This window comes from Eleutherodactylus coqui, chromosome 9, assembly GCF_035609145.1.
Source record: "Eleutherodactylus coqui strain aEleCoq1 chromosome 9, aEleCoq1.hap1, whole genome shotgun sequence".
NCBI lineage: Eukaryota > Metazoa > Chordata > Amphibia > Anura > Eleutherodactylidae > Eleutherodactylus > Eleutherodactylus coqui.
In genome coordinates, this window is record NC_089845.1 from 17,112,799 (window position 1) to 17,129,371 (window position 16,573).

Here is a 16,573-nt window from a genome sequence, read left to right on the forward strand (position 1 = left end):
GCGGGGATTTTAAATCCCCATCTGCTCAAAGAACTGCATTGCAGAGCCAGGGACAGCACAGAGAGGGCACGGCTGACCATGTGTCTTTTTAAATTTTTTACACTAGTTTGTCTTGTTTTTCAGGGAAGAGCTTATATTTAAAGCCTTTCCCTGAAAAATTACAGGATGCCGGCAGCTGGATCCCCTACCGCAGCTGTCATCTGTGACAGGTGCGGCAGGGAATTCTTTATTCCCCATGGGAATGAAGGAAACTTCTGCAGCATGTGGCAGACGTGTTTTTCACCCCCACGGTGGACACTATAAAAAGTGGACAAGTACCGTATTTTTCACTCTATGAGACGCCCTTTTTTTCCTTCCAAAGTGGGGAGAAAAAGTCAGTGCGTCCTATAGAGCGAATGTGCAGCAGGCATACAAAGCCAACACAGCAGGAGAGCAGAGCGGCCCGCCCAACAGCTGATTGGTGGGGGCGGGGGAGTAGCAGGGAGCTCAGCTGTTTTATGGGCGGCCGGCGGCTCCTGAAATGAAGCTCACAGAGTGCAATAATGATCGCTCCATAGCAGATCCCAGCGCTCATAAAACAGCTGACTGGTGGGGGCGGGGGAGCAGCAGGCAGCTCGACAGCTGGTCAGGCAGCCAGTGGCTCCTGCTATGAAGCCCACAGACAGCGTGATAATAGCAGAGCCCAGTGCACATAAAACTGATTAGTAAGAGGAACTACTGCCCCCCCCTCCCCCTCTGACTTATCAATCAGCTGTAGTTAAAGACAGCTCTCACATCTGCCGCCTACATAGCAGGGGGAAGGGGAGAGAGCTGCCTGTATGTTGTAAACATTTCTGCCTAGTTATGCACAGATATATACTCCATACATAACCATAATGAGACATGCCATGCAGAGCTCCTGGAAAGTTGGGTGACAACTGATGGAATCTTATTACATTGTCACCCAGCTCTTCCAGGATCCTGAATGCGAACTCCAGAGTTATGCAAGCATGTATACAACATGCAATGCTATAACTAGTCAAACATGACATTCAGGGGTCCAGGAAAGCTGGGTGACAAGTAGAAAGATGACCATTACATTTACACTCAGCTTTCCTGGATCCTTAATGGCAGGTTATCTGGTGGTATACACTTCATTCCAAGGCAGTACTACTGCTCTTTATTCCTACTGCCTGGTCTGGGGGAGTTCAAAATAATTTTTTCTTTATTTTCCTTCTCTAAAACCTAGGTGCGTCTAATCATCAGGTGCATCTTATAGAGCGAAAAATATGCTATAATATATATATATATATATATATATATATATATTTCATTTTTTTGTACGATTGTTTTTTAGGGAGTAGTTTATATTTAAAGGTCTTCTCTGAAAAAAAATTAAGGGGTGCTGGCAGACCATTATCTTCAATGGAGCCGCCGGCAGCAGCCGTGACTCCATTGCAGACAATATGTGTCTTCCCTATGGTGCACGTCTTGTCCTTGCAGACACACGCCTGTAAAACATTGACATGTTGACACACTATAGGGAATGCATTGGCTCTAACAGACGTGTTTTTGTGCGTGCGTATGCATGCACAAAAACATGCTTGTGTGAAGCCACCCTAAATGTTTGTCAGCTGACTGCTGAGCATGAACACACTTCAGTAAGCAGAGGGTTACTCTCTGACGTATGGTTGTATTAATGGAACTTAGTTTTTGTATGGGGCCAATGATAGTTGTCACACATTTGTTTATGAGTTACAGTTTGGTTCAAACAGTCCACATCAGCCTCCTGTTTTCAGTTTCCCTGTTCTGTCCTAAAAGCAGAAAAATGGGGAAAAAACACTCAAACTGATCCAGTAAAATGCCATAGATTCCAATGGCACATATTTCACTTCAGTTTCATCAGTTTTTTAAATGCAAAAAAAAAAAAAAGACTAACTTGCAGGACTATTTTTGTGATGGAAAAAAGCCAAACAAATTAGAACCCGTTTTTTTTCCTTTTTAAACACATACTGTGTTTCCCCAAAAATAAGAATCTGCATTATATAAAGTTTTATTTTCAGGGGGACGTCTTCTATACTTACCTAGCAAGCCTGGTCCCTCCCGCTGCTCTCCACAGCTCCGACGCGTTTCGCAGTCCTCGAACACCCACAGAATATCAATTCCTGGTTACGGGATTCATAAACCCCGCCCCTCCAGAAAGCAATGACTGACTGGTTCATTGAGTGCTGAATTGCTTGGCTGAGCAGTGCTCAAAAAACTAAAATTAGAGCCAACATTTTCTGGAGGCAGGATTTAAGTTCTTTCCCAATTGATTTCAATGGGATTTAAAACAGAAAACAGAAAAAAGGAAAGCAAAAGGATCACTTTCCTCTGTTTGCATCAACTCCGTTACGTTTCCAATCATTTGGACGGAAAAATTGTGTAGTCTGCAACAGGTGTAAATTCACCCATACATTATATTTCAATCATATCATTTGTATAGAATTACCCCCGAAGCATAATAGACATAAAAACACATAACCACACCCAAACAATGCAATTAATCATAACTGTTCAAGCAAACCATGATCTCATCATCCTCAGAAAAGAAAAAAAAAAAAAAGGACAAAAAACAAAAAAAAAACCCTAACACTTCACTAATAAAATATTCTCACACTAGGCAAAGTCAAATAGACTTACAGGTTCTTTGCTGATTTCTAGGAGAGCAGATGGGACTTTCCAATCTTACACCACGTACAAAGTACAAGGCTCATTTAGGTGTATTCACAGAGTGTGGAGTTATTCTGCATCACGTAGCTTCGTCTACCGCTGCCCGTTCCTGCTCCATAGCCCGTATGTGTACATGGGGATTTTGGTGTAGACCTTTCTGTGGCTTTAGGTGCGTGTTGCAGAATAATTCTTCACTGTGTGAAAGCCCCTTAATACTTTATGTATGTTGTCAGTCAAGGACACAACTACCAATAGTCACCCTTGTGTCAAGCATCCCTCATCTTACAGAATTAGCTGCCGTGTGCATATAAGGAATAACACTATTTCTGACCATTATATGACGTACTCTATTTCCCCCAGGTTTTCCCCTTTGGAGGGTGTACATATAGTTCAAAGTTCCTTCTGAACCAGTGGGGGAAGCCTGGCTACTGTGCTGTGTTCTATAGTCTGCGCAAAGAACTGCAGATTCCAGTCTCTAACAGGCTGCAACACACAGAAATATCACGGAGGACACTACTAGGCCCATCAACCTGACTGGGCAGAGTCTGTGGGCCACACTACTAGAGATGAGCGAACCTACTCGTTTCGAGTAATTACTCGATCGAGCACCGCGATTTTCGAGTACTTCCGTACTCGGGTGAAACGATTCGGGGGGCGCCGGGGCGGAGCCCTCTCTCTCCCTCTCCCCCCCACTCCCCGCTGCAACCCCCCACTCACCCACAGCGCCCCCCGAATCTTTTCGCCCGAGTACGGAAGTACTCGAAAATCGCGGCGCTCGGGCGAAAAAGGGACGTGGCCGAGTAGGTTCGCTCATCTCTACACACTACCTTTTAGTACAGCGGTCCGCAAATCACGACCCCTTTAAATTGTATTGATGAACAGAGATTCTCTGCAGCACATGCAACTCACGCTCCACCCTCCTCCCATCATGCCTGTGGCATATGACACTCTAAATCCTGATCACTGCATTGATCAAACAAGATCATGCCAACTGTGCCTGGCCAGCAGCGGCTGAGCACATACTTGTTTTAGCAGGAAGCGTGGCATCTCTGGAGTCCCCTGGCTCTGTGTGTCCACCCTACAGAGTCTCCAGTGTAACTCATCTCCAGTCCTCAGCGTCCCCAATAGGTCATGTTTTCAGGATCTCCTATAGTGAGAACACCTGTGGTAATATCTGAGGCAGCAACAATAATTACATCACCTGTGCAACATTGAGAAAAACCTGAAGACCTGACCTGTTGGGCGTGAGGACTGGAGTTGAGAAACACTCTTACCTGATAAACACTCAACAACGGTATCTGACCAAGCCTACACCCCCCCCCCCCCCTAGTTCACACCGCTATATAATATGGACCTCTGCTGTGTGAATAACCATCAAGTGTTGTCTGCAAATATATAAGTACCTTCTCAGACTATGAAGGAAAGACAAGCAACGTTGTAAATGGAGACCAAGTAAAGAGAGGCAAAGGGTGGTTAGTCTGGTTATTAAATGCAAGGACGTGGAGTATTATAAGGTTAATGTCAGACGATATGAAAAGTCCAAATACTGGAAGACCATTCTCATCGAGGAAAGATAGATATCACACAGGCTTGCTTGTATTAAACTTCAGCCATAGAGCTCATATATTCCTTCTGCTCCATCTCACAGTACTAGTAATATAGTAATATTAAGGAATTCCACTTGGAAACTAACCTCAAACATTCTTGCAGCAGTACACCGCACCAGCGCCGAGGTGTGGACAACCCCATACCAGAGCACCGTCAGCAGCAGCTCGTGGTAGGCTGGATTAGTCCTGCAGGAGGAACACAACTTATTAATGGTCTACTAGGCACAAACAATAAGGGGTGTAAACTCAATCACCCTGTGACATTAACACAAGTCATCGCAAAATGCATCAAAACTCTGCACAGAATATATCTGTCTCAACTTGCCAGTCGGCTTTCTCTTCCTTCCATCCCCTCATGGCCGGCGTACGTGTAGCGCAATATTATGAACTAAAAGTGGTGCATGCCTTGAACCCCTCAACGCCACAGTGTATAACTATGTCCTGGTAGGGAGAACCTCAGTGCAACAGTTACACCCCGAGGATAGTGCGAAATCATAAGAGCTCTCACGCTATCCGGCAGCAGGAGCCAGCTGTCACCGACAGCCAGCCTCCTCCTGTAACAGCAGGGGTGCATCGGGACAGAAACCCCTGCTAACCCCTACACAACGTGCTCTCTCTGTAAACTCATCGGACTCTCGCAATGTAATCATGGAGAGCACAACTGGCTGCCACGGCAGCAGGACGCCAGATATAGGCGTTGCCAAAGCCTATGATCGTTAATACAAACGATAAGGCATTGCAGTACAGAAGTCCTGTAATTCTTTATCATAGCTGTAATTGTACAAGTCCCCTAGGAGGACATAAGTGTAAAAAAAGAACTCCATGGTGCTTTTTCACATATTAGCACAATTTTTTTTTTTTAATATTAAAAGCTCCACATATTTGGTAGCGTAGTATCCGTAACATGAAAAGGTTTAGTACCGTGTTAGCCAGTGGAGCAAAGTGTGATTGTTCTCAGCAAGAGAAACGACGTAATCTTGTAGATATGATACCTTTTAATGGCTAACAAAAATACATGTTACAGCGAGCTTGCGAACCAACGCAGGGTTCTTCTTCAGGCTAAGTGGATTGGATCTGAAGAGGCATGGATATTTATACACACTTATAACATACATACTTATGACAAGGCACAGATATGGATGGGATTGGTTCGCACTTAAAAGGAATTCTGCAACAGCAAACAAACTTTTTTGTCTAGGCACTGATAGCGGAGCAGCCCCATTGAAATGACAGAGCATTGTACAGCGTGTAGCACTGCACAGAAACGTCTGAGTGAGGGAGGCCTTAGGCTCTTTCCCCAAACCTCGTCTCTCCCAAACTGTGCAGTAATTCTCTAGTCCGAGGACGGGTTTGTTGGTTAAGCTATTCCTGGAAACCCTCTAACTCCTTCCAGCTCCAGGGTGTAAGTTTACGTCCTGCCAGCAGGGTACTTACCGCAACAGGGTGTAAACCTACGTCCTGGGGATTGCACGAGATCACAAGAGATCTCCTGTCACTGATAGCCAGGCCCCAGCTGCAACAGCGGGGGGTGCATCGGAGCAGCGACCCCCGTTGTTAACCCCTACACGACGCGACCTATGTCGATCGCTGCATGTGAAAGGGTTCAAAGAAGGGGTGTGCTCCCTCTGTGACGTCCTCGGGCTATCGTGATGTAATCGCAGAGAGCCCGGCTGGTTGCTATGGTAACATGCTATCTCCATTATCCATTGGATCAGTAACCGTTTACCGCGGCCCCCTGTTAAATCTCCAGGCTCTCAGCTAAGTTTTGTAGCCAGGAGCAGGGAGAATTTAAATTAGCCTGGCACTCCACGCTTTTGTGCATTCGGCCACCATTTTGGCGACGGGCGCGTGCGCAGAAGCTGGGGTAAGGTCCACAGATAAATCCGGGGGCCTTGCGTATGTAATTTCATCCTCCCTCACGGATATGATCCGTGAGGGGAGATGAAAAGTAAGCTTTTTAAAAACTTTTTTTTACACTTTTCTTTTACTTTAAATGATCACTGTTATCCATTGGATGACAATGATCACATCCCCAGTGACATCTCTCTGTTCCGGGCTACACAGAGGCAGAGGGATTTGGAATTCCCCGGGGTGCGAGCCCCTCTGTGCACAGAAGGGGACTTCAGGTCCCGGAAGACCGGGACATCGCAGAGGACCCGGGGTGAGTATTTTCACCTTCTCCATGGAGCCGATCCATGAGGGAAGGTGAAACTTGAATTTTTTTTTTTAACTTTTAAAAATTTTTTTGTGACTGCCATTATTCATTGGATAACTGTGATCACGGGCCCGGGGACCACTCACTGCGGTCCCTGGTGACATCTCCTGATTCCTGGCTACCTTCAGGAGCCAGGAGATTTTAAATTTGCCGGGGCTCCTGGCCTCCTGCGCATGCGCGTGACTGTCTGGCGTGCATGCGCAGAAGATCAGCAACGGGTCCAAGAGGATGATTTCACCGTGGGACACCACAGAGAAGGCGGGTGAGCAATCAGAGCTGCCCCAATGGATCCGATCCATGAGAACAGCTGAATCTAACTGATTTGCACTTTAATGCGGTCAGCTCTATCCAACGAAAAGCGCCGATAGCATTGCCAGCGGTTGGGGGGGATGGGGGGGGACAGGGGGTGTCATCCCTGCGGCCCGGGATGACAGCTCCAGGCTGTTGGCTACCTGTGGGCACCGACAGCATGGAGCTGTCACGGCCATAGCCCATGTGGCTTTATTCCCTGCAGGAAGCATGTTTTTACGTCCTCAGGGATGAAAGCTCACTTGACTAGGATGTAGAAACACTATGGGCTAGTCACGAAGGGGTTAAAATCCACCAAAAATCGAGTCCTTAAGGCGAAAAAAGACCATGTCCTTAAGGGGTTAAGTATATAGGCTTTTTGCAAGGATTCAACAGCGTTAAGTACAGAAGAATATTTTCTGTATATAAAACTCAATTTTCTTAACCTGCGTAATCTTTAAAGCTTTGAACGCCCCCTCATTACTAATCATAGTAGAACGATATATTTAAAAAAATAAACAATTCAAATCTCTTGCAGCTTTCGCACTAACAGACTAACACTTTCTGCAGCATAAACTTTGCAGCAGTCATCTCATCACAGGCAGGACTGCAGTGAAAGCTGGGGCCCGTTTAGACGAGCAGATTAATCGTTTAAAAGAGCGAATTACTTCATTTACCTAAATGTTCAAAATGCTGACTTGTTATGAAGTACGCTCTTACAGAACAATGATGTAGTCTGAGGGATAATTTAGTCTTTGTTCTATTGGTGCACTGAACTTCCTCTTTACCAAACTGCTGTTAATAGCTGGCGCTCACCTCCGCAGGGTCTACTTTGTAGAAAAAAACTAATTAAGAAAACATTCATAGTGACAAGGGAAATTAAATATATATTAACAAAGTGCACCATGTAACACACTTTGTGCTATTTCCTGCTTTATGTCTCAAAAGTTTAGAAAATGGCCATTATACCTGCCAAAGTTTGCTTTTGTGCTCAGGAGAATGTTTTATATTTTGCATATCCACATATACTTAAATGGGGAACACATTTTTATTTTTATAAACAAACATCTAGATCAAAAGTAATGTTTATTGATACTTCAAAACAAAGATATTTAGAAATGTGTGTTTTTTCTAGATTTACGGTGGTACTGCACACCACTTAACCGAATTAGTCCCCATATGTAGTCTCCCATCATGCTCTCATTGTACGTTTCTTGGTATCGACGTTCAAAGGCCATAATATCTTGGTGGAAGCATTCCCAGCTTCTCTGAGTATTCTTCCATGCTCCGCTTGAAGTGATCCAAGTGAGTATCAAGGATATGGAGTTTTAGAGACATCCTGCAGCCCATCTTGGTGTTTTCATTGGACTGCAGGTAAAGAAGCTCATCAAGTGCACTGGATTCCCAAAGAGGCTGACCAGAAAGGTAAATGCAGTTTGCAACAGCTTTGTGGCAATAGTTAAAGGTTTCCTCGGGGATCACAAGGCCCACAACTATGTGAAGCTGGTTGAAACTCTGGTTAGGACCTTTGGCAAGATGGGTTGCAGGATGTCTCTAAAACTCTTCATCTTTGATGCTCACTTGGATCATTTCAAGCGGAGCGCTTTCACCAAGATATTATGGCCTTTGAACGTCGATACCAAGGACAGTACAATGAGAGCATGATGGGAGACTACATATGGGGACTAATTCGGGAAAGTGGCATGTAGTACATCGTAAATCTAGAAAAACCACACATTTCTAAATATTGTCTTTGTTTTTAAATATAAACATTACTTTTGATCTAGATGTTGTCTGTTTATAAAAATAAAGATTTGTTACCCATTTACGTACATGGGGGATATGCAAAATATAAAAAAATTCATTCTCCTGAGCACAAAAGCAAACTTTGGAAGGTATAATTGCTATTTTCTGTACTTCCTAGACATGGGGAAACCGGAACACAAAACTAAGGCCTCATGTCCACGGTAAAAAGAGGATTTAACATCCGCAGCGCTTTTCCCGCACGCGGATCCGCGCCCCATAGGGATGCATTGGACACCCGCAGGTAGTTAAATACCTCCGGATGTAATTTTTCCCATCAGGCGCGGATTGCGTGTGCGGGAAAAAAACGCGACATGCTCCATTTTAGTGTAGGTCTCCCACAGGGACGGCTCCCGCAGGCTTCTATTGAAGCCTATGGAAGCCGTCCGGATCCGCGGAACACTTGTATCTCAATTAAAACTTACCTGTCTGGACGCTGCGGATTTTCCCTCAGTCGCGGCCGGATCTTCTTTCTTCGGCCCAGCGGATCTGCCCAGCGCATGCGCGTGGCACGCTGCCGGTGTGCTGAGCACATCCGCCGGGCAGAAGAAAGAAGATCCGGCCGTGACGGAGGGAAGATCCGCAGCATCCGGACAGCTAAGTTTAATATTTTTTTAGCCTCATGTCCCAGGGAAAGGAGGGACCCGTTGCGGGATTCTGCATGGAGAATCCGTGGCGGGCCTGATTTTCCCTGTGGACCTGAAGCCCAATGCCAAAGGACAGAAAAAAGTTGCAATTTGTTACATAGTGTAACATAAAAACTTGATTTAAAACAAGCTACTTTCTGAGGACGCATTTCCTTCAACCACAGCGGACAGGGATTTCTGTGGGTAATGTGCACTTCATAGTGCCAAGAGAAATTCAGGTGAATTAGACACTTGCTGCCAGCTTCCACTACAGATAGCAACCGATTAATTGACAGTCATTGATCCTCAAGACAATCACCTAAATTATCTCACTGTGCAATTCCCATTACAAGGGTCCTTTGACGATGAGCGCTGCACATGATGCTAAACTGTAATGGCCCCTTCACTCGGTTATAAAGAAACACTGCGTTGTGTTCAACTTTCCACTGCAGCGCCACAAGAAAAATTACACATCATTGGAGCCAAGAGGCTTTGTGTGCAATGTACAGACTTTACAGCTCCTCTTTGTAGCTGCTGCCTGCTCTAGATTCTAAAAAGTGGGGTCCTGAAGAAAAGACCGCTCCTTTGATTAATCCTGAATTATTTAGTAGATCTGAAAACAGGTTTTCTAACCCCAACCACATGACGGGAGGTGGCGAGTTCTCCTTCAATGGAAGTGTTCAAACAAAGGCTGAACAAATATCTGCCTGGTATGATTTAGTGAATCCTGCACTGAGCAGGGGATTGGACCCCATGACCCTGGAGGAGTATTCCAGGAGGCCTTTGTTAACTATTTCTTTTGATGGTCAACAGAGGCCCATGCTGCTCATATCACCAAAGATCAGCTGACTCCCAATGCAGTTGTCGTCATGGTCAGTGGAAGTTGAAAGCCCTGACCAAAGCGGTGCTCCCTTACAATATCAATCTTAGCTTCCTCCGCAGGCCATAGCGACAGTGGTACCAAGAACCAGCTGATCTGCAGGAATCTGACCGGCAGGTTCCCACAATTATCCATGGAAGATCTGTTGGTCATCGATAGAAAAAAAATTACCAAAGTCTCACAATACCCCTTTAAAGGATGTTATATGTTACGTTGTATTGGTGCCGGATAGCCATGACAGATTTACCTACCCTAGTTCCACAAAAGCAGCTTTCAAACTGTCTAGAGGAGCATGAGATAATGAGAGCATAGTCATTACATCCTCAAGGAAGCCAACAAGCAGCTTGCGGTCTTCTTCCTGAAAAGATATAGCAAAATATTGGAAAAGTAAAGAATAGAGATGAGCGAGCGTACTCGGAAAAGCACTACTCGCTCGAGTAATTTGCTTTATCCGAGTATCGCTGTGCTCGTCCCTGAAGATTCGGGTGCCGCTGCGGCTGACAGGTGAGTCGCAGCGGGGAGCAGGGGAGAGCGGGCGGGAGAGAGGGAGAGAAAGATCTCCCCTCCGTTCCTCCCCGCTCTCCCCTGCAGCTCCCCGCTCCGTGCCGACACCCAAATCTTCAGGGACGAGCACAGCGATACTCAGATAAAGCAAATTACTCGAGCGAGTAGTGCTTTTCCGAGTACGCTCGCTCATCTCTAGTAAAGAACAAGTGGCGATGACCTGGGCGCAGCTATATTGGCTACCCAGCAGATCGGCAGTGGACAACAGATATGCATGACATACTTTAATGAATGGTGTTCATTTTCTACCTGAAAAAGTTGACTTTATTCGGAAAAATTCCATTACAAACACAATTCAATGTCTGTCAAACACAAAAGGTCTAGGCTAACCAAAGACTGTATGAGACAGAAAAACACATTAAGTGAAGGAGTCCGGGAGAAGGTACACACTAAGGTTAAAAAACATACGAGAAAAAAAAAAAAAGAACTTGAGGGCATAGTTTAAACAATTCGGTATGTGCAGTGATGCCTCACTGGTCAATGAAGCTGGAGAAGAGTAGCTTCAATTTCAACCAGAATAGCAGGGGAATGCTCCAAGGATAACAACTGAACCCGAAACAAAGTGCTTAGAAAAGAAAAAGAAAGGAAGAAAATATGATCTAGAGAGAGAAAGACGAGAGTGGGAGAATGGGTATGGACCTTGTAGGGGTTATTCATTTTCTTTCAAGAGTGAGCTGCCAGAAAGAGGGAAGTGAGACATAAAACTTGGGTGTCATGGTGTAGTAAGGCCGCCCTTGGATCGAGATGGAGAATAACCTTAAACAGGCTATAGAATAGGTTTTAGACCAGAGGAAACTCTGAAATAGGTTCACCAAGAATGGGGCATAGTGAAACCTCCACAGCATAAGGAAGGGTAATTGTATACATAATGCGCTATATGTGAGGGCGACTGATTCCACCTCATCAGCTTTGTAAGCAGTCACGGTAGTGTTGACCAAGCATTTTAAAATCGCAAGCCAGGCAACAGGATCCCCGTTCGTGGTCAGATTTTGCTCTCACGACCGAATATTTAAAAAAAATGTTAGAAAGGATGCAAAGACTTTTTCAGGAAAAAAGACCAAGATCAGACCCAAAGAACGGGAGGAGGAAACAAAAAGTGCTCTAAAGGAAAGGGGGGGGGGGGGGGGTCCCTTATGCAAGTCTCCTCCACTCCTCCACCCTGTAAAATCTCTGAACTAAGGATATCATGAGAAGACCGGAAGGCTACAATCCCCTTATTCATCAGCAAATGATTTAATTTTATAAAATATTGCCACACCACCAATCTAATGAAGAATGATGGCGTTGGCTTTCAATAATTGACTTACCTGATTATAACATGTCAGTACTCCTGTAGCATAGATGGGGACTGTAGTTTTTGTAAGAACGCCATTCCCTGCTGCAGAATCTGAGAAAAATTAGCACATATTACATACACCATCCAATCATTTACAACACTACTGAACTTGATGATCTAGTTTTGACATGCTTAAATATAATATTTTATATAATACAGTGTAAGGAACAGCTATGAAACTTAGTATCCAGATTATGGAATAAAATATTCAGTATTCTGAGACCTAAAACAATTATCCAGAGCGGCAACATAATTGGGGGGAGTTATGAATTGTTGCATGTATTTGGTGTGATTTCCATAAAGCAGATGGGACACCTTACAGTACAATATATGTGGATGAAGTCTATAAGACTCCATCCATGCATAGTGAAAAGTAACCAAAACGGCACAGAACTCAGAGAGAGCATGGTCATTCTGATGCCCAACACCCCTTGGATACTGAACATGAATCTTAGGATTCTCGTTTGGCCGAACAAAGCATTTGGTGGCGTCAGCAGCGGACTGGCAGCTCGTTTAGGTTACACAATTCTCACTGAGAATAGTAAAGTTCTCAGGCTACATAATCAGGTGAGCGCGATAGCGGGCCGTGAAACTCGGACAGATATCTCACTTGTGAATGTGCGGGTGCAAGGTGTTTTACAGGCAGACACGCATTGTATTGGTGAAGTCCCGATCCTCTCGTACAAGTTTCACAAGCAATAGAGCATTGAGAGAGTTTCCCATAGATTTCATTGGTAAACCTCACATTGCATGCAAGGCATTAAGGCTTCCATGGAAATTAACGCGGGACGAGTTCCAAGGAACGTGAGGCGTTAGAACATGCCATGATTTTATATCAAAAGACTGGGGTTCATATTAGTGCATCTCGCGGGTCACAAATCTCGCATGATTTTCTTGGCTATGAAAAACCAGCCTACTTCATTAATCATTCAGTGTTTGGTTGGTGGTTCAAACACAGTCGATGTCAGAGTTAACCACTTAAGGACCAGACACTTTAGGGATTTTACCCATTTGGTGGTTTTATTCTTAATTTTTTTTCCTTTAGCCATTAAAATTATTAGCTTTTTTCCATGACATATAGGGCGATTTAAAAAAAAATATCTATATATCTTTTTCACTGACTTCTGTTTTTTTCTTGTTCTATTGGGGTAAAAAGCTTTAAAAAAAAAATAAAAGGGAAAAAAAATGACCTTTTTTTTTTTTTAAATTTGTATACGCTAAAATGTATGGGAACGCGTACCTCATTTTGTTTCGGACGTTTTGATATATTAGTATGTATGGTTTTGGTTTAGAGGGCGCACACGGCGACTGTTTTTGTTGGCGTCGGCTTTGGGTTATTTTCTTATGTATATATTGTTGTATTCTGTAATATTGTTCTACTTATGTAAGGAATTATGTTTTTTACCATCTATGTTCATGACATCATATAAGATCCTCTGGGGGACATTCACGTTTTTTGTTTTTCTTCATTTGACGTTTTCCCACTGTAGCTGAGGCATCCATGAGCCTCATACACAGGGAGAAACATCAGCTGTAGTGACACCCGTCACTGGCAGGGCTGTTGAGGGTCTTCTGGGACCCTGCAGCTTAGCTGTAGCAGGGAACCCCCGCGGTCACGTAACCCCTGGACCCCGTAGTGGGAAGTTACACTTCCACTTTTTAGTACATGGCGCTCATTGAGCGCTGTGTATTCAGAGAGGGCAGGAAGGGTTAAAAACGCCTCCTGTTTTCTTCTCCGGGTTATCAGCTGTTACTAACAGCTGACAACCCGTCCTGCCTCTGATTGATTATAGAAGCAGGAGGCTTTAATCCCCGACGTAATTTTACATAGGGCTGGGCTTAAAGCCCGGGACCAGGCGCCATATATTTACAGTGCTTGGTCCTAAACGGGTTAAACTGCACAACCTGCACAGATTGTTATGCCAGCTGAAACTTGACGAACAAGCAGCACATGATTCTCGTTAGTCGTTGGCTGCATTTAAACGACTATCGTTGAGTTTGGCTTGTTTTAACCCTTTTCTGAACGATAATCGTTCAGTCTATGCACAGCTTAAATTTGGCTAATTTTTCACCTTTCCTTTACAATCCAAAGAATAAAAATCTGCAGCAAACATGAAGTCAAACTTGTAGGAAATTTCACATGTAACCTTATTTGGTTAATTGACACTTACGGGACTCAAAGTACCTGACAGGGCTAAACCAAGCCCACTAAGCATAAATACATATGCAATATCTTGGCCATCAGGAATATTTAAGGCGGAGTCTCAGACGTGTCTGAGTCTTTAGTATACCAGTGTTTAGGCTGCCAATGACAAGGATTTTCGCTTAATAGACTTACCGATATTTTCCTCAGATAGCCTCAAAATTTCTTGAAACTGTGGTTTTACCTGGAAAATATGACATTAATCTATAGTTGACTTTTATTGACTTCATGACAGCACTACACAAGATTAAATCTAAGTGGTAGGAGATCGGCTACAACCTCACAGGATGTGCATGAGACACTGACAGATTGATAGAAACTGCATTGATGTCAATTGCTAAAATCTTCTAAACCAAGGTAAACTCATGACATCACAGACCAACTAATGTCAATGGGAGTGGCATCCGCTTTGACTGAAGATGCAACCTAAATCTTTCGGCTGATGTAAACAGGCAGTCATCCATCTACCAATGACTGCCTTTTTACTGTGAATGGAGGCAGGCGGCCCACACCGATCCCCGGCCCACACCACCTCCATTAAATAGCAATGACTGTTCTCATGTAAAAGCACAGGAACGATCATTGCTGGGATGACCTGTGGGGCAACTGCACCTGACAGGTCGTCCTGGAAGTGCCCTTAGTATGCCACAGCGTCATTGTTCTACCAGTAGGGGTGCTGCCCTCACACTTTGCTCAATGTCAGATCAGTAGGTAGGTCCTGATTTGCGTGCTGCCAAATGTGTCCTTAATTTTATTTTAGAATGGATATAGAGCAAAAAAACACAAAACACAAGACACGTGTTCCAAGATGCAGATTTGACAGACAAATGGCCCTTTGAAGCTGAATATGCTATTACAGACACAAAAACTACTGATTTTTACCTTTGTGTTAGTAAATATCTTTCCAAACGTCCTGCACAACCTCCAGAAATATCTTGAAAACTCATGAACATAAGCTGCTGATGCCACATTGATGCGACCCACGATTTCAATCAGTTGTGGTAATCTGTAGAGGAAGATTTGTTAAGAGATGACCTAAAACTACCACATATATTATAGATCGACCTACTCTGTCCTAGGAAACCAAATGCTGTATTCACACAGGGGAGGTTGGGGTGCGTTAAAAGCCTTAACAAAAACAGCATGGTTTTGCGGTTCTGCAACCACTTCAAAACCACATCAAATTCAGGCGGTTTTGTCAATGTGGTTTTCATCCCAGTGCAACTAGTAGTGTGAATAGAGCCTTGTGGCTGAACGGAGCCATGGTGCCACGGCTCTCAGAAACCTCTTAGTGTTAACAATTGTGAAGGTTGGATCCCCCCCAAGAACACAGATCCTTCTAATAAGCCATAAATTGGAGAACAGCATAACCGAGCGAATACTGAACTTTAAACACTTGAGTACATTTATAAAGACTGAGAGCAGGACACCAATCTGAAAGTGCAGTATAGCAAGCATGACAAATGCCGCTGACCACCACTAGGTTATGGATGCCATTGGCTTTGATCAGTCATACTACAATAGGAAGACCATGGCCCCTTCTATGGACACAAACCTCACTTTAGTGTCTATCAGTAGAAGTGTCAGGAGGGGTCAGTAAATTTAAAACTATATAACAGAAGTGATTTGGGCAATAGGGATCTGCACGTAGCTCAGGTGCCAATGCCTCATGGTTGTACCAGCCTGTACTCTATGGGTCGTGTGAACAGAAATGTTACCATCTAAATAGTGTAGCTGCCCCTCAAGCACAGGGCACAGGGCATCATATAATACAGACACCAAACACTGTTAACAGAACGGTAGCCGTAGACACATTTGATGCATTATTTCACCATTAAAAAAAATAAAATTTAAATTGGTTAATATGATTGCATTTCTGGATCTCCAGGAAACTTACAGTTGAAAAGGCAACTACTACAGTGTTTCCCTGCAAATAAGATACTGTCCTATATTAATTTTTGCCCCCAAGAGCCAGGGTTTTATTTTCGGTGGGGGGTGGGGGCTTATATTCACCTGGTCCGTGGCATCCAGATGCCTCGCGATTGTCTACAGCCACGCTGCGGCAAGCTGCAGTGTCCTCCGTGCTGACATCTTCGTCAGCTTCTTTCTGGTGACTGGGCTTTGAATACTCTCCTCCAGCAAAGAGAGCACTGTGTAGCCAAATCACAGCCATTCAGTAATGTCATTCACTGAATGGCTGTGAATGATCGAGCGCCAGCTGTGATTGGCTGGTGCTCGATCCAATCACAGCACTCGCTTTGCTGGAGGTGTAGTATTTAAAGCTCAGTCACCAGAAAGAAGCTGACAGATGTCAGCATGGAGGACACTGCAGCTTGCCACAGAGCCGCCGACCATCGCAA

General features: G+C 44.3%; 1 protein-coding gene across 5 annotated transcripts in view; it reads right to left on the reverse strand.

The window, feature by feature from the left end:
* The window catches only part of RELCH (RAB11 binding and LisH domain, coiled-coil and HEAT repeat containing), a 216,282-nt gene that overhangs the window by 62,116 nt on the left and 137,593 nt on the right, over window positions 1-16,573 (reverse strand). For all 5 annotated transcript variants that reach the window (XR_010786694.1, XM_066579173.1, XM_066579175.1 and 2 more), the window contains 5 exons: window positions 15,096-15,219; window positions 14,349-14,397; window positions 11,982-12,061; window positions 10,362-10,468; window positions 4,385-4,484 (listed from right to left, as the gene is read on the reverse strand). Coding sequence is in view for 4 of the 5 variants with exons in the window: in XM_066579173.1 (XP_066435270.1) it covers window positions 4,385-4,484; window positions 10,362-10,468; window positions 11,982-12,061; window positions 14,349-14,397; window positions 15,096-15,219 (460 nt within the window). In the remaining variant the exon portion in view is untranslated. The remainder of the gene's footprint in view (window positions 1-4,384; window positions 4,485-10,361; window positions 10,469-11,981; window positions 12,062-14,348; window positions 14,398-15,095; window positions 15,220-16,573) is intronic.